Source organism: Epinephelus fuscoguttatus, linkage group LG8, assembly GCF_011397635.1.
Source record: "Epinephelus fuscoguttatus linkage group LG8, E.fuscoguttatus.final_Chr_v1".
Lineage (NCBI taxonomy): Eukaryota > Metazoa > Chordata > Actinopteri > Perciformes > Serranidae > Epinephelus > Epinephelus fuscoguttatus.
In genome coordinates, this window is record NC_064759.1 from 2,950,962 (window position 1) to 2,975,381 (window position 24,420).

The 24,420-nt window shown below is 42.0% G+C and overlaps 1 protein-coding gene across 1 annotated transcript; it reads left to right on the forward strand.

The window, feature by feature from the left end:
* Positions 1-1,052: 1,052 nt before the first annotated feature.
* Positions 1,053-24,115, forward strand: LOC125892995 (gamma-aminobutyric acid type B receptor subunit 2-like). The gene is made up of 19 exons (XM_049583397.1): positions 1,053-1,301; positions 3,519-3,656; positions 5,363-5,533; positions 5,649-5,750; positions 7,786-7,851; positions 8,562-8,750; positions 9,636-9,878; positions 9,982-10,042; positions 11,841-11,921; positions 14,517-14,667; positions 16,002-16,134; positions 19,558-19,659; positions 19,748-19,864; positions 21,184-21,294; positions 21,662-21,889; positions 22,060-22,200; positions 22,293-22,395; positions 23,542-23,650; positions 23,816-24,115. Exons 1-19 carry the CDS (start codon positions 1,053-1,055, stop codon positions 23,958-23,960), a joined length of 2,640 nt encoding a protein of 879 aa, XP_049439354.1. The 3' UTR covers positions 23,961-24,115.
* Positions 24,116-24,420: the final 305 nt, after the last annotated feature.

The following is a 24,420-nucleotide window of genomic DNA, read 5'->3' on the forward strand; positions in this document are numbered from 1 at the left end:
AGCGCCTGCATCACTACAGACGCCGCTTCAAATCGTCCTATCTCACGCTCCATTCTGCCTTCACTCATGAACAAGACCTCAAGATACTTGAACTCTTAGCTTGGGGCAGTAACTCTTATCCCAGACGGGGCAATCCACAGGTTCCCAAGGTTCAAGTCGATTATTCCGACTCAGTATTCCAGAGGTGTGGTCTGAATGTGTCTCGGTGCATCCGCTCTGGAAAACATGGACGTCCACAGCAAACTGTTTGATGTCAAGTCTCAGTTATCACAGCACCATTAGTGAAGAGAAAGAGCCTATAAAAAAGTCAACTGTCTTGTTCGTCTTTGCTCTTTGTTAAGATAACGTACGGCGGCTCAAAATTGTGTCAACAGGTGACGAGCGTAATAACGTGAATCTCCAAAGTCAATGGTCAAGACTTTTATTAAACACAAACCAGCTGAATGCAAATAGTAGCAACAATGTTGATACACAACATTTTGGGCTTGCCTTTAGTTAACCGTTTCATTGTACGTTTCTGTTTCTTTGAATTGCAGCAACGGGCCCAGTTAAAAATCAGCAACTTCTCCCTTTACAGACAAGTTAACAGACACATCTTAGTATATCATCAGGGTGTAGCAGGTAGAGATTAGATTGTTGAATATTTTGTGTGGCCTGTAATCAAGTTGTTAAGTTTAGTTTTGTGTGATGAAGATTAAGTCAGCAGCCACACTGACAGCTGCTGCTAGTCTGACTGCTGACTTTAGTTTGTGTCGTGTAGTTTTGTGATTTCTGTCCTGAAGTTGCAGCAAGTTAAACCTGCAGCTGGTTTAAACTTGAAGCAGGAGGTGGATTTACCTTTTTCTATGAAGCAAAATTTAGCATGATTGTGGTAAACCAGCTCCTGTGTGAGTGTTGAGAGACAGCGAGCCGTCTGCTGAGGATCTTGGTGACATCTTGTGTCCATGCTGATCCTTTTATCTCCTCACTCAGCCTCCTCAGCTGCTTACACGGGATTAGAGTTTCTCTGCAGGAGCATCAGAGAGGAAAAGTGTCAGCAGTAGGAGCAGAGAATGGAGCGGCGTGGACAGGTGGAGGTGTTCAGGCTGCTGCTGGTCTGCTGGCTGGTAGTCGGGCCGGCACTGGCCCAGGTCCGCCACCCTCTGCCCGTGCTGTGGATGATGCCTGTCAGCTCTGGGCCTGGGGGGGAGAACCTGACCGCCGCCGTGGCCCCGGCTGTCCGACTGGCTCTGCAGGACCTGAAGAGACAACCGCCACCGCTGGGGAACTACGAGATCCAGCTCCAGCTGCTGGACTCACAGGTCAGTGTCACACTTCAGTGCAGACTCCTGACTGACTGCTGTTGGCTGGTTCTTCATGTGCAGCTGCTTCAGACTCTGTCAAAGGTTGTATGTGTCTAAATGTGGTGAGGAGTTCGATCAGAGAGGTGTTTTCTCCTCTTGGATACATCTGAATCTCAGCTGGAGGTGTGAAGAGGTAAAACTGTGCTGCATTTACCCCAAAAATCAAACATGAGAAAAAAAGTTAGAAAATAAACATAACTTTGTATTTCAGAAATTATTTTTCGACTCCATCCTCTTTGTTATTTTGTGGTTGCTCAGGTTTGTTATGTCAAACCCCCCAGTACCAGTTACCATTCACAATTTTTGACAATTAACACAATGTAACATGCAGTGGAAATGAGGCATCACAGCAGCGGAGCAGTGGGTTAAATCATTCCAGCACCTTAGCTACAACTACAGCAGATTCTACACTCGTGCTGTTGCCTTCAGACTTTGGAGCGCGTCCACATCACAGAGTTGACAGTTGTGTCTCAATATCAGGAAACTGCTGCTGATCATTTCCCAAATCACAATCAGTGTTTATCGACCTTCACTAGTAGTTGCAAGAAAAATCAGGTGTGTCACAGGACAAATGAGCGGACAGGAACCAGAAAAAAATATATTTCTGCAACACAGAATTCCGTTTATTCTTCCTTTTTTCTTATCTCTGATTTTGTGAATTCTTGGACTTACTGTAAGTACGAGTTTGTGGCACTTTAAGTATTTCCATTTAATGTGACTTTATACTGCTACTCCACTGCAGCTCAGAGGTTAGGGCAGGGCAATGCATCCATATTATATCAATATCATGATATGAGACTAAACATCAGCCTCGATTTTCGATATCGTGATATTGTAAGTGCTCTTCTCCTAGTGTTAAAGGCTGCATTACAACTCAACAGACCGTTGTAGTTGATAAATTATTCGCCTTTACTGGAGTAGTCACTATGTCCATGTTATCTTACTATATAATGATGAAAACTCTGTGTGTGTGTGTGTGAGACTTGGTCAATCCATGTGAAATTTGGCACAGTGGTAGAGGGTCATGGGAGGATGCCAATGAAGCAATATTACATCAATTGGCCAAAGGGGGGCGCTATAGCAACAGAAAAATGCTTCAAAATGGCTAAAATGCGACCGATGGCTGTGGCTCCCCCTGTGGACCAATGTTGGTGTTGTTTCTAATGTTTGGTATGACTAAGTCATGGTATGGTATGCTGTACATAATCACGGAAACTGTCAGTGTGGCATTCTGTCAGTCAGTCATTCTGTCTGTCCCACGTTTGCGTCTGACAGTAAATAAAGAGGAAGACGAGGTAAAGGTGAAACAAAAAGCAAGAAGAAGGTTGGAGATAAAATAAAAAAAAACAGAGTGCATCATCTGTGTGGGTTCATTTAAAGTGAGCTCTGCAGGGTGGGTTTAGTTTGGTGCAGTAGTGGTCGGCAGCCTGCAGCTCCTTAGCCCCTCTACATTGGCTCTGTATGTATTTTACAAAAATATGTTATGATATGGAAACTAATATCAGTTCTTTTTTAACATTTTAATTGCAATTTTTTTTTTAAATTGCTGTACTGTAGACTGTAAAGTGATTCTTACATTTTCCAGCTGCATAAATGTGTAATCTATACACCTATACAAAAAAAGGTTTCAGCATCCTGCCATCTTAAGTGTGCGTCACACGTCTATGACCTGGTCCCTTTGCCTAAATTTTGGAAAACCTAAATAGCGGTGGCTAGCTAGCAGTGGAGTCTCTCTCACTCAAACGCTGCACAAACATGTATTTTGGCTCCCGACAAATTTCAAGAATATGGCTCTTGTGATAGCAAACGTTTGTGACCCTGGGTTAGTGTTTCCTCTGTCTGTTCGTACATACACACTCCCACATACACATGTATGTCAGCCCAGTTACACACTTACATTTACATACAGCAGCAGAAAACCCTCCTGGAACAGCTGAAAACCTCGCTACAAACATGTGATGATCTTATTGACCATGATGCATTGCTTTAGATTAAACAACATGTGAAGATAAATGTATCAGCAGAAGATTAAACCGTCTGTGGACTGTAGGGTTCAGAGTGTGTTTGACCTTTGACCCTCATTACAGCCCCTCTGTCTTCTTCCTGCTCTGTACATCTTGAACCAGGTGTCACATGAGTGTCATCAGTATTTCATGTGTTCATCATGTCTCACAGTGTGACCCTGCTAAATCACTCAAAGCTCTGTTTGACGCCATGTGGGCGGGGCCAAAGTACCTGCTGGTGTTCGGAGGGGTGTGTCCATCTGCGACGGCGCTCATCGCTCGCTCTCTGCCTGCTCTCAACCTGCTGCAGGTACACACCCAGCCCACCTCACTCTTACTGTTGAGTTATACAGACGTTAGCTTCACCCTGGGTCCCTCGTCAAAAACTACTTTGGATTATTACAGAAAATAAGCTCTGCTGCAAACAAACACTTTTTTGTTTGTTAATTGTTTCACACAATATTTTATTTAATTTTCAATAACAGAATGTAACCCAGAAAAAAAACATGACAGCAGAGATAGATCACAGACCATGAAGACAGAAAATAAACCAAGCAGGAAGACATTATTTCAGATTTACAGAATGAGTTTTAAGGATAAATAGATTCACATTTATTTATGATTTTGTTACATGGATGAAAACCAGAGTAGTGAGTTTACATTTTTATTAACTAAAGATTCAGGGGCCCATTGTACAAAACACCTTAAGTTAACATTTTTCCTTTCACAGTCCTAGTTAAGGTTTCCTCAAAATAAAATCAGTTGCACAAAACACCCTTAAGTCTTCTCTCTAAAGTTTCTTCTTGTCTTGGTTTTGTACTTGAGGAATCCCTTGATTGTTGCACAAAAGACCTCAGCGACCAAAGCAAGGTAAAAAAACAAAAAACACTTAAGGTACCTCTGACTCCATCTTAACTGCAACGTGACTGAGTTTATTGTGATGAATGAAAAACATAACACACCCTGAGCAGAATGTTCTGCGACCAGGAGAACCTGATGGATACACTTTACTTGTCCTTTTTCGTTGCTTCTTTCTACAGTCGTATTTGGGGATCAAAGTTATTTTGTTGTTTGTGTTTTCTATGATTGTATTCCTCCAGAAGTTTAATCTTCTCCTCCTCTGACCAGGATGGTTTTCTTGTCTTCTTTTCCTCTGCCATTTTTTCACCATCTAACCATGAGCCAACTTTATGAGACGATAGCAGGCGTCACAGCGTGAGTCCAAGCAAACAAACAATCTCCATGGAAACTTTTACAGCTGTAAAATCTCTTTCAACGCAGTTAATGAGTTTTACCTTAACTAAGGAAACCTTTTATGGGATTTGGTGCAACTGTGTGAGTCCCTCAGCTCAGGAGAAGTTAAGCTGTGAGTGTCATACTTAAGAAGATAACTTAAGGTGTTTTGTGCGACCGGTCCTTAAGTCTGTTCAAACATTTTTAACAAATAAAGAAAATATGTGTCGAGTTTTGGCTTCAAAAATATCATGGAAATATGAATATTACAAAAACATTTATTTTCTCCCAAATTATCTTCACTTGATCATGAACATGGACGTCAATCATCTTGATGTGAAAACAGATAGTTAAGCATAAAATAAATCCTCAGATTTCTTCATCGTGGTTATAATCTGTGATGTATGTTTTTTATCATCTATTTGTAAAGAGGTTTTTAGGTTTAATTTGCACAAAACAAAACGAAAAACAAAAGAAATACGGCAACAACAGAAGAAGAAGCTGTGCAGGGGAGATTTAAGAAGACAATAAGGAATCTCATCTCAACAAGTATATTAAGCAAATACAAAAGTCATGTGATCAAGAAAAATAGAAAAAAGAACAAGCAAAAAAAGGGTCAATAAGCAAATATAAAATAAGCATAAATCAAATAAACACATAAATTAAAATATGATAATAAAGTGGGAGTGTGACTGTACATCAGAGGACTGTACATCCTAACAGCATCAAAGGCCACTCACACATACAGTCTTCCTCTCACACATCTACCCTGTGATGTTTCAGGTGTCCTTTGCGGCGGCGTCCCCCAGCCTGTCCAACAGGAAGTGGTACGGGAACCTGTTCAGCACGGTGCCGTCAGACCGAGCTCTGAACCAGGCCACGGTGAAGCTGCTGCAGCGCTACAAGTGGACCAGAGTCGGTATCATCACACAGGACCGACCCCGACTCTCAGAGGTGACGCTGACACACTGTTCATGACACTGATGATGATGATGATGATGGCCATTGGTGGTGAAGGCTCTTTATATTCTGTTTGTGGCCTCTCGTCTGATGTCGTGTGTTTGTGCAGATGAAGAAGGATCTGATGAGGCAGCTGCTGAAGGCTGGTGTTCAGGTTGTTTCCACAGAGAGTTTCTCTGAAGACGTCTGCAGCAGTTTGAGGAGGCTGAAGGTACAGAGAGGATTTACATGAACTTTACATTTGACCTCTTTGATCTAAAACTGAATTCAGAGTTAAATAACGTTTGCGCCTAAAGTCCTGTCTCCACCAAACCCTTTCACCTTTGGAACCAACAGTAAACCTTCAGACATGGTACCTAGACCCTCGGTGTGTTCAGACAGTCCTCTTAAATGTGGGCGGGGTTGTTGTCACTCACTGCTCCGTCCAGCACTCGCTGTATTTCCTCATCAGCGGTGACACAGATGGAAGTCTGCACCTGGTTTATCGTCCACAGAACGAGGCTGCACGCCCACATTTTCACAACAAAATAGAACAGGCTGCAGTGAGAGTCTCTCTCCATGGGATATTTCAAAATAGCAGCTTTGTGCATTTAGTCCTTCTCAGGCAAGCTCAGGGGTTTAGTGTTGCTGTAGCCCACAGGAACGACGCTCCGCAACACTTTTTTTTCCTCCAAGTGAAGATTAAAATATATAAAACATAACCCTTTCAGAGATAGACCTCTTTTTTAAAGAGTAACAGTCCCAAACCCACCAGACTCCATTTATGGAACAGTAATTTTATTATTGTAAAACACGCCACATTCAAAGTCAACAGAAACAAAATAAAACTACAAAAACCATCTCAGTTCATCTCTCCACTGATAGTGGCAAAAACAAGCACTTTTAGTAGACGTACATTGATGATGTGAACATGCCCTGAGTGGAGACAGCTGCTGCTCTCTACAGCGCTCTCTCTCAGTAGTGGACCAGTTTTTATCAGGTCCAGGTTGAAAAACACAGAAGTTCCCCTTTAAAGGGCCAGTGTGTAATATTTGGCATGGTTTATTGTCAAATCTGAATCTGAATATTCTACCCATTAATATGTTTATATAAGTGTTTAATCGCTATAAAATAAAATTTGTTTGGTTTTCGTAGCCTTATAATTATGCTTTTATATATGAATATAAATATAGCGAGGGCCTTGCTTTAGAGAGGTCGCCATCTTGCGCCGCCATGTATGTACGGCAGCCCGAGCGGACAATCCAGCCAGCCAGAGAATGCGTTGCGCGTGTATAAATAAACCAACGAAGACAGCGGAAGGAAGGAAGAAGGAGGAGGAAACAGCAGAGAGTGTTAGTAGTTCGTCGATAGAGAGTAGTGAAAAGTTTTTTTAGTTATAAAGTTTGCGAATGGACCACACTTACCACGCAACAGGAGAGAATGAACCCGAACCGTCATCTGCGAGGAAAAGAAGACGCAACTTCACTCCTTGTGATGCACTCTCTGCGGCGCTTTTCCTCCTGGTGATATATCTCCCCAACGATGGCAGCAGCAGCACCGAATCCCATTCTGTGCATTCAGCCTCTCTTCTCGCCCGCTCAGCATCAAACACATGGAGTTCCTCATCTGTATGCTCCAGCTCAAACAGGTATGGCTCTGGGTCTGTGTCCGCTACAAGAAACTCTTCAAAATCGCGTTCAAAGTCGTCCATTGCAGCTACTGTAGTCCGGAGATATTGCTAGGCTAAATAAACAGCTGAGCTCTGTTTACCGGCTACGCTGTCAGTCAGTGTGCGGGCTGGAGATTGGTGGAGCAGAGAGGGGAGGTGGTGTCCGCTAGGCATGGTAAACGAGTATGTGTGTGTATGAAGTGTGTGTGTTACGCTAGAAGAGTCAGAGTGTGGGACGGAGTCTTTTACCCCCTGGAGTGTTACCGGAGTTTCTGGAGTGCTCAAATAAACTGGCCTTTTTCCTGAACGCTCCTCTGGTCTCCTGCTGGTGAGGGATTCATCACAATATCATAACATGGTTTAGATTTCTAAATAAACATTCACCTCGTCGCTAGATAGACCTACTCCTGAAAAACTTGTGTCTGCGCAAGGCTTTTTGTCCCTACGAGGCCACCGTCATTTACCTGACGGGAGGGGTGAGCAAGTGAGCCCTGCAATGTAGAATTTGACCACTGATGTCACTGTTTTCAACCCATTTTACACACTGGCCCTTTAATGTCAAAATGAAATGATTCAGCGATGCTTCTTTGTTTGGCAGGAAAATGACGTCCGAATCATCATTGGACAGTTTGAAGAGGAATCTGCCTCTGAGGTCTTCTGCTGTGTAAGTACACTATATGGCCAAAAGTATGTGGACACCCTGATGGTCTGTTTGTCCTGCTTTGGGCCCCAGTAGATCAAAGGAAGGGAAACTTTAATGCTCCAGCTCAATGATATGTCAGACAACAGTGTTCCTTCAACTCCCTCGCTTGAGGCAGTAACTCTCCCAACCCAGAGGAGGCAATCCCCTTTTTTAAGGCAGAGAAGCATGGCCTCAGATTTGGAGGTGCTGACTCTCATCCCGACCGATTCACCGTCAGCTGCAAACCACCCCAGGTCATGCTGGAGGTCATGGTGTGATGAAGCCAACAGAACCACATCATCTGCAAAAAGCAGAGATGCAATGCTGAGGTCACCAAACTGGACCCCTTCGTCCCCCTGTCTGCACCTCAAGACCTGACGCTCAGAGAGAGACAGACCTCCACCAAGGCCAAATGCCATATCTCACAATGATAGCAAAAATGAAAAATAATTCATGTATCCACCCCGTGATTCAGATAAACTCCTTGTTCCACTGTTCCACCATGTTTCATGAAAATTGAACCAGAAGTTTTTCCATAATCCTGCCGACAAACAAACTGAGCAGACAACATAACCTCCTTGGTGGAAGTAAAAGCGTCCCTACTTTTAAATTGTCCTCACTTTTTAAAAATGTCCACAAACATTCACACTTTCCCAAAAATGTCCTCGAAAATTACCCTCTCTGTTTTCCAGGCCTACAGGCTGAACATGTTCGGAGCTCGGTACCAGTGGGTGGTTGGTGATGGAGGAACATCTGGATGGAGGCTTGGCTGGCACGTGTCTGGCTGCACGGCCAACAGTCTGCTGACGGCTGCAGACGGATCCATCAGGCTGCAGATGAGACAGATCAGCAACACAAACACAGCAGGAGTCTCCGGACGGGTCAGAAACCAGTCATGTTTTATTGTACATGAGCCTTGTTTCATTGGGAGTCTGTATTTACAGCGGATACGATGATCTCCTTTAGTTTGGAGTCTCTGGTTCTGTTGTTTTAATACTGGTGTGATCTGAGAGTGTAGGATTTTAAAGGCAGGAAGTTCACGTCAGGTCTGATTTTTAATAATAAACTAAATAAACTCAAGTGAAAAGGGTTTAAATTTCTCTGTCACAATCGATATGTGGCTCTCAAACGTAATCTAAAGAAAAAGTATTTAAATAAATGAGCACTTTTTTATGTATTTACTGACTAGTTACAGGATTATTCTTCATTAAATTTCACAGTTCACTTTTTGGCTAGTCGAGCATTTAAAGCAGCCATTTTTTTTTAGTTTTTATTCTATTTCACAATGTTTCATGTGTGAAATCAAACCGCTGTTTCAGTTAAAATAAATAAAATAACAATGGGCCTTTTCTTCTGTCACATTTGTTTCCGAGGTGATAAAGACGTGAAGCTCAGTGACGTGTTGTTTAAAACATAAATTACTTTAAAACCTGACACCGAGATTTTTTGCTTCAGGCTTTATGTGTTGTGACAGCTGACCAGTAGATGGCAGTGTTTGTTTCATGACATGCTGTGACCTAATTACAAGGATTTCATCTACCTGAAAAAGAAAGTACAGGTCAAAGTTGCAGCCTGTGGCTCAGAGGTAGAGCCGGTTGTCCATTAATCAGAAGATCAGTCGTTCGATCTCTCCATCAAAACTCCGTCCGCTGATGAAGACAGTGAGACGTGACTGAAAGCTGTGGAGAAACTAATAAATAGAAGTGATTTCACCTCAGTCCTGTTTTAATAATGACTTTGACTCCCGTCCTGTCGTCTCTCTGCAGACGCCTCAGGATTACCAGGACTCCTACCTCAGAGAGCTCATCCAGGAGGGGTCAAAGGTCAGCCCCCTCCATGCCTATGCCTACGACGCCGTGTGGGTGGCTGCCAGAGCTCTCAGCCAGGTGATGGAGACTGTGAAGCACAGAGAGAAGTACAGCAGCCAGAGAAACGTGAGCGTCAGTGAAGAGGAGGTTCAGAGGATGCTGCTGGAGGCCGTGAGGCAGACGCAGTTTGAAGGAGTCACAGTGAGCATGTTCACACACCTGTGACACACCTGTAACACACACCAGCTTTTACACATGTATTTGTAGATATGTGAGATGTACAGAATGTTTTTTATATATTCAGGGTCCAGTTGTCTTTAGAAATGGGGAGAGGATGACATCGATCGAGCTGATCCAGTTTCAAGGTGAGTCACATGATTCTTTGCTGTAGAAGTCGGTCTGTTTTAAAGGGGACCTATTATGCTTTTACCCTGTCATATATGATGTTACAGTGTCGGATCTTCATCTTAAACGCGGCCGAAGTTTCAAATAATGTCTGATAATGACAGATTTTTATATTTGAATATCTGCTCCACGCATGTGACTGCAAGTGTTTACATTACACACACTACTACAGAGCTGCAGTTGACCGATCGTTAGTCGACCAGGAAGGTCATTAGTTGGCAAGATTTCATTGGTCGCATAGTCTCAGATAAACAAAAATATGTGAAACTCTATGAGGAGCTGCACCTCGTCAAAATAAATCCAAACCTATATGACTGGAGCATGTGTGACTTTACTTTGAAAGGACAGACACAGGAAGTGTCCACGCTCAGCAGTCAGACAGCAGTCAGGTTAATCTCCAGGGCTGGTACCTGCGGTTATTCCACAGGCTAGTTAATAACATGTCGGGCAGGAAATCCAAAGTGTGGGATCATTTTGAGAAGGTGAAGGACGAACCCAAGGTGATATGTAAACTCATCTTCATTGGTCGACTACAAACATGACGTATCATGTGAAACATGGAAGTAGCTACATGCCCATTAGCCCACAGCGTCATTAACAGGCGGCTCGCTCAGTGTGTGACGTGCACTTGGAGATAAAATATAGGCCTATATTAATGAAGGTTCATTAGTACGGTTTGTATTTCTCTGTAATGTAGCACAGTGTTAACAATGTTACTGATACTATTCTTTCTCACACCTTCAACTCAAACCACCAAAATATATCATTTAATCATTACATTCATATCAGAAACATGCAGGAGACTAGTCCACTGATGGACCTAAGTCAGGAGCAGCCCTACTACTACATGTAGCTACATGCTAACATCAGGGAAACATGTAATCTTGGTTGCTGATGTTGTTAATTTCTCCACACTTTGGGATCATATTCCTGCAGGAACATGTCTGGCTGTTATGTCTCTGTGCCTGCATCTGTCCATCTCATTTTCCTGAACATGATACCTCCACAACACCTTGAGGGAAATGCTTCAGACTACTACCGTTGACTGGGGTCAACAATGAGCTGGTTAGATTTTAGTGGTCAAAGGTCACTGTGACCTTGAATCTGTCTAATCTTTGTGAATGCAATATCTTCGAAAAGCCTTCCTCAAATTTGGCACAAACGTCCACTTGGAGTCAAGAATGAACTGTTTAGAATGTGGTGGTCAAAGGTCAAAGGTCACCGTGACCTCACAAAACATGTTTTGGGCTATAACACAAGAATCCATCCATCCATCCATCCATCCATTTTCAATTGCTTATCTGAAGCTGAGTCGTGGGCGCAGCAGGCTGAACAAAGCACCCCAGACGTCCCTCTCCTCAGCGATGCTTTCAAGCTCCTCCTGGAGGATCCCAAGGCATTCCCAGACCAGATAATCACTAATTATCTTACACTAATTGGAGTCAAAGAAGATGAGTTGGGTTAAAATGATCACTTGAAACATGTTTTTACAAAGGTGGGGTCACCATCTAGACACAACCATGGTGCAGAGATGTTGGTGTTCCAGCACAGTGTGAGGGACAATAAAGTGACTTTGGAACATCAAAGCGTGTGAATATGTTCCAGTAGAAAAACTAAATATAAGTATGAACAACAACAATGACAATGAGCACAGTGGGTCCTCTTTCATATCTGCATGTTTATTAATCATCATGTGTAAATTCAGAGAGTGTGTGTGTGTGTGTGTGTGTGTGTGTGTGTGTGTGTGTGTGTCTTCAGGCAGCAGCGGTGTGTTGGTCGGAGACTTCAGTACTTCCACCCAGCAGCTGCGACTGATGAAACAGCTGCTGAAATTTAAAGGTGAGACACATATATTACAGACCATAACAACATATATTACTGACCATAACAACATATATTACAGACCATAACAACATGTATTACTGACCATAACAGCATGTATTACAGACCATAACAGCATGTATTACAGACCATAACAACATGTATTACTGACCATAACAACATGTATTACTGACCATAACAACATGTATTACAGACCATAACAGCATGTATTACAGACCATAACAACATGTATTACTGACCATAACAGCATGTATTACAGACCATAACAGCATGTATTACAGACCATAACAACATGTATTACAGACCATAACAACATATATTACAGACCATAACAACATGTATTACTGACCATAACAGCATGTATTACAGACCATAACAACATGTATTACAGACCATAACAACATGTATTACTGACCATAACAACATGTATTACAGACCATAACAGCATGTATTACAGACCATAACAACATGTATTACTGACCATAACAGCATATATTACAGACCATAACAGCATATATTACAGACCATAACAACATGTATTACAGACCATATCAACATGTATTACTGACCATAATAACATGTATTACAGACCATAACAGCATGTATTACAGACCATATCAACATGTATTACTGACCATAATAACATGTATTACAGACCATAACAACATATATTACAGACCATAACAACATATATTACAGACCATAACAACATATATTACTGACCATAACAACATATATTACAGACCATAACAACATGTATTACAGACCATATCAACATGTATTACTGACCATAATAACATGTATTACAGACCATAACAGCATGTATTACAGACCATAACAGCATACATTACAGACCATAACAACATGTATTACAGACCATAACAGCATATATTACAGACCATAACAGCATATATTACAGACCATAACAACATGTATTACAGACCATAACAACATGTATTACTGACCATAACAGCATATATTACAGACCATAACAGCATATATTACAGACCATAACAGCATATATTACAGACCATAACAACATGTATTACAGACCATAACAACATGTATTACAGACCATAACAGCATGTATTACAGACCATAACAACATGTATTACTGACCATAACAGCATATATTACAGACCATAACAGCATATATTACAGACCATAACAACATGTATTACAGACCATAACAGCATATATTACAGACCATAACAACATGCATTACAGACCATAACAGCATATATTACAGACCATAACAGCATATATTACAGACCATAACAACATGCATTACAGACCATAACAGCATATATTACAGACCATAACAGCATATATTACAGACCATAACAACATGCATTACAGACCATAACAGCATATATTACAGACCATAACAACATGTATTACAGACCATAACAGCATGTATTACAGACCATAACAACATGTATTACAGACCATAACAGCATATATTACAGACCATAACAACATGTATTACAGACCATAACAACATATATTACAGACCATAATAACATGTATTACAGACCATAACAACATGTATTACTGACCATAACAGCATATATTACAGACCATAACAACATGTATTACAGACCATAACAACATGTATTACAGACCATAACAGCATATATTACAGACCATAACAACATGCATTACAGACCATAACAGCATATATTACAGACCATAACAACATGTATTACAGACCATAACAGCATGTATTACAGACCATAACAGCATGTATTACAGACCATATCAACATATATTACAGACCATAACAGCATGTATTACAGACCATAACAACATGTATTACAGACCATAACAGCATATATTACAGACCATAACAACATATATTACAGACCATAACAACATGTATTGCAGACCATATCAACATGTATTACAGACCATAACAGCATATATTACAGACCATAACAACATGTATTACAGACCATAACAGCATATATTACAGACCATAACAACATGTATTACAAACCATAACAGCATATATTACAGACCATAACAGCATATATTACAGACCATAACAGCATATATTACAGACCATAACAACATGTATTACAGACCATAACAGCATGTATTACAGACCATAACAGCATGTATTACAGACCATAACAGCATATATTACAGACCATAACAACATGTATTACAGACCATAACAGCATGTATTACAGACCATAACAGCATATATTACAGACCATAACAACATGTATTACAGACCATAACAGCATGTATTACAGACCATAACAGCATATATTACAGACCATAACAGCATGTATTACAGACCATAACAGCATGTATTACAGACCATAACAGCATATATTACAGACCATAACAGCATATATTACAGACCATAACAACATGTATTACAGACCATAACAACATGTATTACAGACCATAACAGCATATATTACAGACCATAACAGCATGTATTACAAACCATAACAGCATATATTACAGACCATAACAACATGTATTACAGACCATAACAGCATGTATGACAGACCATAATAACAGTCAAACTGTAGATCAGTCGTGATGGTGTCTGGATGGATGTTGCATGTTCTGCAGGTCCAGGACCAGCCAGAGACCAGACTCTGGTCCTGGTGCAGTGGCAGCATGTCGGCCTCCTCCTGTACAGCCTGGTGTCGTCAGCTGCAGCTGTGACCATCTTCATCACTCTGACCGTCCTCATCTTCACTGTGACCAACCATAAACACCGGTACAGCTTCTGTAGATCTGTTCAGTCAATCTGCTGCAGTCGTTGTTTTTTATCTCTGTTATTTTACACACGTTTTTATACTGTTTGCACAGTCAGCCCTCTTTGTTTTAGACTTCACAGCTCCTTTCAAAGATCAAAGTCGAGACTGTAAAACCTCGTAATGAGCCGACCTCCCAGTGATTTTATTTTGTCTTGAATATCGTACAAGATGGATGTCAGAGGTCAAATCTGACGGAGTTGACAAAGAGTTGTATATAAATTAATTTCACAGCAGTCGTAGTGAGGAACCATTTTATTTTTCAGAGTTTTTCAGAGCTTTCTCTTAATGATAATTAAATAAACTCATCTTTAAACTATAATTTCAATTTAGTTCAAATTTAGAAGGGCTGACCTGTTATGGTTGTGACACAGCTAAAAGCAAGAGTATCTTCACAAAATAAATAAAGCTTACCAGAACCTGAGCAGCATTTCTGCCTCGTTAGAAACCTGGAATGAGACAGGAGTCATTGTGATAAAGCTAAATCTTTTACGCCTGATTAAATGATGTTTTTATAGAAATCTGACAGACTCGACAAAAATCTGGGAGACAAACAAAGAGACAACATTTTCACAAAAATATATAGATTCTAAAGCTAAGGTGATTATAGCAGTACATGTTTTTCATTCATTCATTCAAACCTTTATTTAAAACTCCAGAGATCACTTGATTTTCAGTGACGCTGAGCACGAACGAAGACAGTTAAAAATAATCAATAAGCAAACAAAGAGCCATCATGCATATCAGTTAAAACAGAAATGAAATCATACAAAACAACAAACAATAATAGCAATGAATGATCACTAAAAGTAGAAATACAGGATGATGAACAAGATCAGAAATAAGGCATTTAACAGCCATAAGAGTGGCAGAGTCCAAGTTTAAGGTCTTTTGGCAGATCATTTTAAGGGCTTTCTGTAGGACATGATTGTCCCAGTTCTCAGGGCTGGGATATATATTGTTCCTGTTTGTTTAGATTTCTATTTTATACTTACGATACTCATAAGGATTATTTTAAAAAAAAAATAGTTTGATTGAAAGATGCTCAAGTAACAGTGTCATTGCAATATGTAAGATACATAAACATTTCCTTTTGTGCACGAGAAGATAGACTTAAATAAAAAGGAAAACATGATGATGATACAGCAACATAAATATATGTACATCTTATATAGTGATTGTGGCACATATGACTGTAATACACTATAATAAGTGAAAACATTCAACATAAAAACACTAAACAAACACACAAAGGTAAATTTCTTGTGTAATAACTCAGAAGTTTCTGTGGCTGCAGGCTGCTGAGGTCAAGCAGTGGATCCCTGGACGAGCTGCTGCTGCTGGGCGTCCTTCTCTCCTCCTCCTCCGTCCTCATCTCCGGTCTGGACGGAGCCTCGCTGTCCGAGCAGACTGTTGACATCCTCTGCTCTGTGAGTTCACATGGCTGCATGTAAAAAGTATATATTTATTAACAAGACATCAGTAGTGGACGGTCACTAAGCACATTTAATCAAGTACTTTACTTAAGAACAGCTCTAAAGTACTCGAGTATTTCATCTACACGTTATTGGCAAATATTGTGTTTTTTTACTGCGCTTACTTTAGTTACTTTACACATTCAGGTTATTGACTAAATATAATCAGCTAACAAACGATGATGTGTTATTATAGATCAAACTTCTCTTTAGTTTATGGAGTAATAAACATGAGCTTCACCTTCACTGGCTGCAACATTAAAGTGATGAGCACATTAATGTGTTAATAAATTATAATACAGTAATATATATTATTCTGAAATGAGCCATTTTGCATTATGAGTACTTTTAGTGTTAGTTAAGTATATTTTGATGCTAATACATTTGTACTTTTTTTGTACTTTTACTTATAAGGGAGTATTTTATTACTGCAGTATTGTTATTTTGATTTAAAGGTCCAGTGTGTAGGATTTAAGAGGACATATTGGTAAAAATTCAATATAATATTTATTACTATGTTTTCTTTAGTGTATAGTCACCTGAAGCTGAGAATCGTGATTTTTTTCATAACCTTAGAATGAGCCGGTTAAATCTACATACAGAGCGGTTCTTCGGCTACAGAATCTGCCAAGTCTCTACAGTAGCTCAGGACGGACAAACCAAACACTGGCTCCAGAAAGGGCCATTTGCGTTTTTGCGGCCGCCAGTGTAGTTCTCCTGTCACTTTTGGCAGTTTAGACGCACCGTGCAACACTGAGCTGCACCAGAGATAGACCTTCTCTGAAGTAGGTCCAAAAGCCGGGCTGCCCGGCCACAGGGGCAGGCGGTGAAATCTCGCCAACTGCAGCAAACCCCAAACAACCCCTCTTTTTAAACAAGCCATGTGTGTTGTGAGACTCTCCTCCCCTCTGTCTGCAGGAGGGCAGAGAGACTGGCGTCTTTAAAGGGCCAGTGTGTAATATTTGGCATGGTTTATTGTCAAATCTGAATCTGAATCTGAATCTGAATATTCTGCCCATTAATATGTTTATACAAGTGTATAATCGCTATAAAATAAAATTCATTTGGTTTTCGTAGCCTTATAATTATGCTTTTATATATATAGCAAGGGCCTTGCTTTAGAGAGGTTGCCATCTTGCGCCGCCATGTATGTACGGCAGCCCGAGCGGACAATCCAGCCAGCCAGAGAATGCGTTTCGCGTGTATAAATAAACCAACAAAGACAGCGGGAGGAAGGAAGAAGGAGGAGAAAACAGCAGAGAGTGTTAGTAGTTCGTCGATAGAGAGTAGTGAAAAGTTTTTTTAGTTATAAAGTTTGCGAATGGACCACACTTACCACGCAACAGGAGAGAATGAACCCGAACCGTCATCTGCGAGGAAAAGACTCACTCACTCCTTGTGATGCACTCTCTGCGGCGCTTTCCCTCCTGATGATATATCTCCCCAATGATGGTAGCACCGAATCCCATTCTGTGCATTCAGCCTCTCTTCTCGCCCGCTCAGCAGGAGTTCCTCATCTGTATGCTCCGGCTCAAACAGGTATGGCTCTGGGTCTGTGTCCGCTACAAGAAACTCTTCAAAATCGCGTTCAAAGTCGTCCATTGCAGCTACTATAGTCCGGAGATATTGCTGGGCTAAATAAACAGCTGAGCTCTGTTTACCGCCTACGCTGTCAGTCAGTGTGCGGGCTGGAGATTGGTGGAGCAGAGAGGGGAGGGGGGGTCCCCACTTGGGATGGTAAACGAGTATGTGTGTGTATGAAGTGTGTGTGTTACGCCAGAAGAGTCAGAGTTTGGGACGGAGTCTTTTACCCCCTGGAGTGTTACCGGAGTTTTTGGAGTGCTCAAATAAACTGGCCTTTTTCCCGAACGCTCCTCTGGTCTCCTGCTCGTGAGGGATTCATTACAATATCATAACATGGTTTAGATTTCTAAATAAATATTCACCTCGTCGCTAGATAGACCTACTCCTGAAAAACTTGTGTCTGCGCAAGGCTTTTTGTCCCTACGAGGCCACCGTCATTAACCCGATGGGAGGGGTGAGCGAGTGAGCCCTGCAATCTAGAATTTGACCACTGATGTCACTGTTTTCAACCCATTTTACACACTGGCCCTTTAAAAGTCTGTGTGTGTTCAGCTCTCAGTACGTCTGTAGCTTCTAACTGAATCTCTGTGGCTTGGAGTTTCTCTCCTGTGTCCTGTTTTTACTTCACATATCTGCTTTATTTTACTGTTTCATGTTCACTATCAGCCGGATTAGAAGTTGTGTGAAGTTGCTACTCGAAAACTCAACATTTCCTTATTTTGCGGCTTCACAATAAAAGTTCTTACGTAACAAATTAACAGGGGACTTTTATTGTGAAGAATCTACAGGAAATGAAATGTGTTTATCACTGAATTAGCAGAACTTTGTCAGCAGCTTTTCTTCAATAAAGACAAGTCTAATAGTACAGCAGGGAGGAAGAGTGAGAGCAGAAACAGCCACAGTGAGATGCTGATGAAGAGCTGCAGACAACACGCTCTTCCTGCACCTCTGCAAACAGCTCACCTCCAACAGGTAAACTTCTTCTACCTGCCCTGCTGTGGGAAAACACATGCAGCAAAAATAACAGGGGACTTTAGCCGAGGATCAGCTGCTGCTTTTAAACGTCATCACTCAAGACAAGCCGCCATCAGTTGAAGACACACCTTCAGGCAGGCAGCTCCATTGGAATGGAGACGCAAATCCCTGCTGTGCTGGGCTGATGGCCCAAACCAAACCAAACCAAACCAAACCATGACTGTTGAAAAGAGATACTACATGCTTGGCACACGGGAGAAGTTTCAGCTGGTTGCAATCTGTAACCTCACCACTAGATGCTGCTAAATTCTCCACACTGGTCCCTGTAGTAGAAGATGTGAATACTTATTCCTCCACTGCATAAAGACACATTGTACATTAAAAAAAAGAGTACAGCACAGTTTATACATATAATGCTATCTGCAGAAGCAAAAACAAAAACATGTACATCCACAAAATGTTCTGCCTTTACAGAATGTGTTCTGGCTGCTTTTTCCTGAATCAAAATTATGCTCTACCATGAAAGTAAGGGGTACCGTTGAAATAACTCTGAGGCCGGCTGCATTTGTTTTGTTGCTGCGACTGGACAGGACTGGAGGTGACACTCACTCCTCCCCCAGTCCTGGGGTCAGATCTGTGGAGGCTTTGCACCAGTTTAATCAGGATTATCTCACTTTTCTACAAAGACTACTGCCATCAAAATAAATAAAACTCCTTCACTCGGTGGCTTAGATTAACTTTGTTTGGCATCTAGTGTGGTATTAAAGAGTTTCTCACCATCTGCACTGTGGAGGTTTCAGAGTCATGTTTGTTTCTCAGGTTCGTCTGTGGACACTCTCCGTGGGACACACTGTGGGCTTCGCTGTGCTGTTCACCAAAACATGGAGGGTTTATTCTCTCTGCTGCAGCGTCAAACAGACGGTAAAGTACAACCACCAGAGCCTGATGTGACTCTCTGTGTCTGTGAATCACTTCTCTCACAGTCAAGTTTGACTCTCGTCTCCAGCAGCAGCAGCAGCAGCAGAGTCGTGTGGTGCTCTGGATGTTCCTGCTGGATGTGTTCGTTTTAATCACCTGGCAGATCCTGGACCCTCTCAGACGGGTGGTGTTGCAGCATAGCTTACAGGTAAAAAACACACGAAGATCTCACTGTGTTGATGCAAGGAAGAGAGAAAGTGCTCAAAGGCTGTCCATGAAAACAGGTCAGGAGGTCGAGGACGCTGCTCTGCAGGGCACTCCAAGAGAGACGGGCTCCTTCCGTCTCACAGAGTTAAAACTCAGATGCAACACGCTTTTAATTGAGAATTGATAATATGGGCCAAACTGTGAACATCAAATATGAAATTAGAAAAAGAAAACCTTCATAAAAATGACACTTATATAATGAGCACCACCTGGGATCTGTCTGTGCACGTGCCCCGTCCAGCGTCACCATCGCCATCGTTTGTTGTTGTCAGGAACGTTTGCCTCTGCCCTCATAGACACGAAGGACACGTAGAAGTATGTGGGCAGTGACAGTTATGTTTGACATGAACATATCTATTTTCATATGTGAAAGAAGTATGAATTAAGTAGTATAACAGAAAATGGAAGTACTCAGTGGGTTGGGAGAGAGTTACTGCCCCAAGCGAGGACGTTCAAGTATCTCGGGGTCTTGTTCACAAGTGAGGGTAGAATGGAGCGTGATATGGATTGGCGGTTGCAGTGATGCAGGTGCTGTGCAGGACCATCGTGGTGAAGAGGGAGCTGAGCCAGAAGGCAAAGCTTTCGATTTCCTGGTCCATCTCCGTCCCAACCCTCACCTATGGTCATGAGCTCTGGGTAGTGACTGAAAGAATGAGGTCACAGATACAAGAGGCCGAAATGAGTTTCCTCTGTAGGGTGTCTGGGCTCAGCCTTAGAGATAAGGGGAGGAGTCAGACATCTGGAGGGAGCTCGGAGTAGAGCCGCTGCTCCTTCATGTTGAGGTGGTTCAACATCTGATCAGGATCCTCCTGGGCGCCTCCTGTTAGAGGTGTTCTGGGCACGTCCCACTGGTAGGAGGCCCCGGGGCAGACCCAGAACACACTGGAGGGATTATAGATCTCATCTGGCCTGGGAACACCTCGGGGTCCTCCAGGAGGAGCTGGAAAGTGTTGCTGAGGAGAGGGACGTCTGGAATACTTTGCTTGTCTTGCTGACCCTGCGGCCCAGTTTTGGATAAGCGGTTGGATGGATCTGGATGGAAATACTCATATAAAGTACATTTACTCAAGAATTTAAGTTCAGTTCTTGAGTAATTGTTTTGTATATTTTCCACCACTACGGAGGGGACACCTCTGACCTCTGACCCTCCGTAGAGGGCAACAAAAGTCAAGACAACATGGAGCATCTGAATGTCAGCAGTTATTTTACTTGTAGTTGTCTCTCAGGTGTTTAATGAATAAATAATTTTGTTTGTTTCAGAGAGAGACTGCTGATCAGGATGTTCTCGTCCGGTCGTACTCTGAACACTGCAGCAGCACCAACATGGAGCTGTGGCTCACTGCTGTCTATGGATACAAAGCACCTCTGCTGGTCAGCACTCACACAGCACGTACTCTGATCTGATATTAACTCTGCCATTTGTTTCCACATGTGGAGTCTTTTAGAATTTACTCACTGGTAAAACTGGACAAGATTGAAAGTCTGCAGCCTTCAGCACCTCCTAGTGATTTAATTCTTTTTTTCACACCATGATCATCCTGTTAGAAATCACTCTGTGACCTCACTCCAGACTTTGTCCTACATTTTAACCTTTATGAGAAAGTGTTTGAATTTGGTTTGATGAACCAGAATGACCAAAGCTGATCCATATAGAATGACACACATATCTTTTTCCAAAATAACCATAGCAGTATGTTGAGAGGGAGAAATTGATTCAGATAAAATGTTTTTCCGTAAGGGTCTTGGATGTTTCTTGGCCTGGAGCATCAGGACTGTGCAGGTGGATCACCCTGCTGTCAGCAGCAAACACCTGGCTCTGAGTATGTTCACTGTGACCGTGTTCAGTGTGTCAGGAGTGTCAGGATCACTGCTGACGTCCCACAATCCTCCTGTTCACTTCTGTCTGACCAGCGCCCTCATCCTCTGCTGTAACATCTTCACCCTGAGCTGGATGTTTGGACCAAAGGTCAGTGTGATGCTCTCTGCTCTCTGCTCTCTGCTCTCTCTTCTGTCAGTCATTAAGTCTCTTTTTGGACACTCAGACCATGAAGTTAGAGACGAAATGCTCTTGACTTGGAGTCGACCCTCTTAGGGAGAATCCTCTGACTTGTTTTCTGTGGTTTTATTTCTTTGCAGTTCTTGCACGTGTGTTTGAGCAGCAGCGAGCCGCAGCAGCCGTCAGAGCTGCAGGGTGAAGCTGTAGAGGAAGAAGAGGAGGAGGAGGAGAAGATAAGGCTGAGCAGGTTAAATCAGCAGCTGAGGAGTCAAACTGCTCAGGTGAGGATGCAGAAACATCACCTGGCTTTACTTTCGTCTGTCGTGCTGTGAGTGAATTAACAATGCAGCGCTGTTTGTTATGTTTCTTCCAGCTCGATGTAGAAATAGAAACCATCACCATGCAACTGTGTGAAATGTCTGAGCCAGCTGCTCCTGAGCTGAAGCTTCACCACACGACCAGAGGACAAAACAACGGTAAACACAAACATGAAGACAAACAAAGACGCTGTGAAACCAAAGAGGTTAAAAACTGAACTAACATCAGATCAGTTACAGAACTGCATCTAAGTTTTAACGGCTTCTTTAACGGTTTGTCAGTGTAAGTCATTTGTGTTAACCACAATGTCGCATACAGTGCAAAACAGTTTAGTCTATTAGGATCCCCATTAGCTAACAGCCTAACATCAGCTAGTCTTCCTGGGGTCGGAGCTTTAGTGCAGAACATTAAGGAATCGTCTTGCTCGGCCTTTAGCAGTAATTTTTATTGGTAAATGTGTGACGTTTGTGTCGCACATGTCTGCATGTCCACAACCAGAAACATGGAAGTGGATTTGGTGAGGTTGTGGGAGGTGACCGCAATGATTGGTGAAACTCAAGGAAGGTATAATGCAGTGTTTGTTTTGTTGACGAAAATGTTTCATTAACAACCTTTTTTTCCATGAAGAAAACGAGACAATGATGAGTTGAAAAAAAGATCTTGATATTAAAAACTAAGATGAAATCTTTGTTGACGAGACGTGAAGAAAATGTTAGTGGCAGACTGTCAGACACTGAAAGTCGATAACAGATGTGCTTGCAATTATCGTCAAATGCCGCATGAGCGACAGGCTGGGAAACGCCCAGTAAATAATCTGCACACAGATGTTTCACTAGCTGCTGAGTGACAGCGGTGCAAGCAGCCACCGGCTGGACTCCACACAGTCAGTGTCGACTAAATCGTTTTGAATTGTTGTCGACAAAAAGGTTTAAAATTTTCGGTGACTAAAATGTTTTGAATTTTTTGTCGACTAAAACTATGAAGGATAAAAATGACTAAAATGTGACTAAAGCGAATAAACATTTTTGTCTGAAGACTAAGAGTAAATCTAAAACAGCTGTCAGAATGAACATTCCTACAGTGATCTGTCAGATCTGCAGAAAAGTTGTGTGATTGGACAAACTGGCAACGTTGCACAGAATTCAGGAGGATTGGTTTAAGTTGCGTTAACTGTTGCGAAACAGTTGGGGGAAACGAAAGTTAAGCACCACACTGACATACTGTTCTCCAGTGTCTCTTCATGATGGAAATGTATTCAGTAATCATAATTAACCTTTTCCTCTCGCTGCTGTGTTTCCTCTCAGCAGGTGAGGGGAGATCTGTGACGTGGACTCATGCAGCTCAGGTTTGTCCTCAGGACAGAAACTCAGGGAGGAAACCTTCAAGTCCAGACGGCATCAACTCTCCTGAACAGTGAGAAACATATTTACTTCATTAGACAGCTGTGGAGGAAGTAATTAGATACTTAACTGCAGTAAAAGTACTGACCCTGTAAAAATACTCAAGTAAAAGTCCCGTCACAGTGTTTAGTGGTCTACAGTATGTGGATTTTGATTTCCTTCCTTTGGTTTCTCTCAGCGTGCGGCGCCGTCTGTCCGTGCAGCTGCCGATCCTCCATCATTCCTACCTTCCTGCCGTTGGTGGCGTCAGCGCCAGCAGCTCCAGTTTGTTTGGCAGCCAGGACGTCTTCGTCCACAGCGATGACAACTTCCTGTTCACCTGACGCCACACAACTGGCGCCATGTTACTGCTGAACAGAACAAACGGCGGTCGACCTTCATCTGTGACTGACTGTTCTGAACCAGAGGATTCTGGTCCTGATATATGGGACCATCTGTACACACAGTAGTACACGTTCACACCCAGAGTTAATCTAACACTGCCAGTTACTTGATTTGTAAGAAAAATATAAAGAAGACAGAGTTTACAGTTTTTTTTACCATTAAAATGTTTTTTATCCCAAAACGATTCCTGTTTAATCAGCAATTCCCTGAAAATGAACAGAGAACAAATTGTTGGATGGAATATTGTGAGTGGCGTGAAGAGAAGCTGATCCATGTTTGCTCTGAAAGAACATCACAATTTTGCAAACTCTGGAAATTTTTTGATTCCAGTATCTTTGTAAACATGACTGTTGAGCTGCTTCAGGCTGCAGTTCAACTCTCCAAACAAGCAGAAGAAGA

Coding starts and splice junctions, on each gene's coding strand:
- LOC125892995 (XM_049583397.1), top strand. CDS start 1,053: ATGGAGCGGCGTGGACAGGTGGAGGTGTTCAGGCTGCTGCTGGTCTGC. Junction 10,043..11,840: donor CGAGCTGATCCAGTTTCAAG/GTGAGTCACATG, acceptor GTGTGTCTTCAG/GCAGCAGCGGTGTGTTGGTC. Junction 11,922..14,516: donor ACAGCTGCTGAAATTTAAAG/GTGAGACACATA, acceptor CATGTTCTGCAG/GTCCAGGACCAGCCAGAGAC.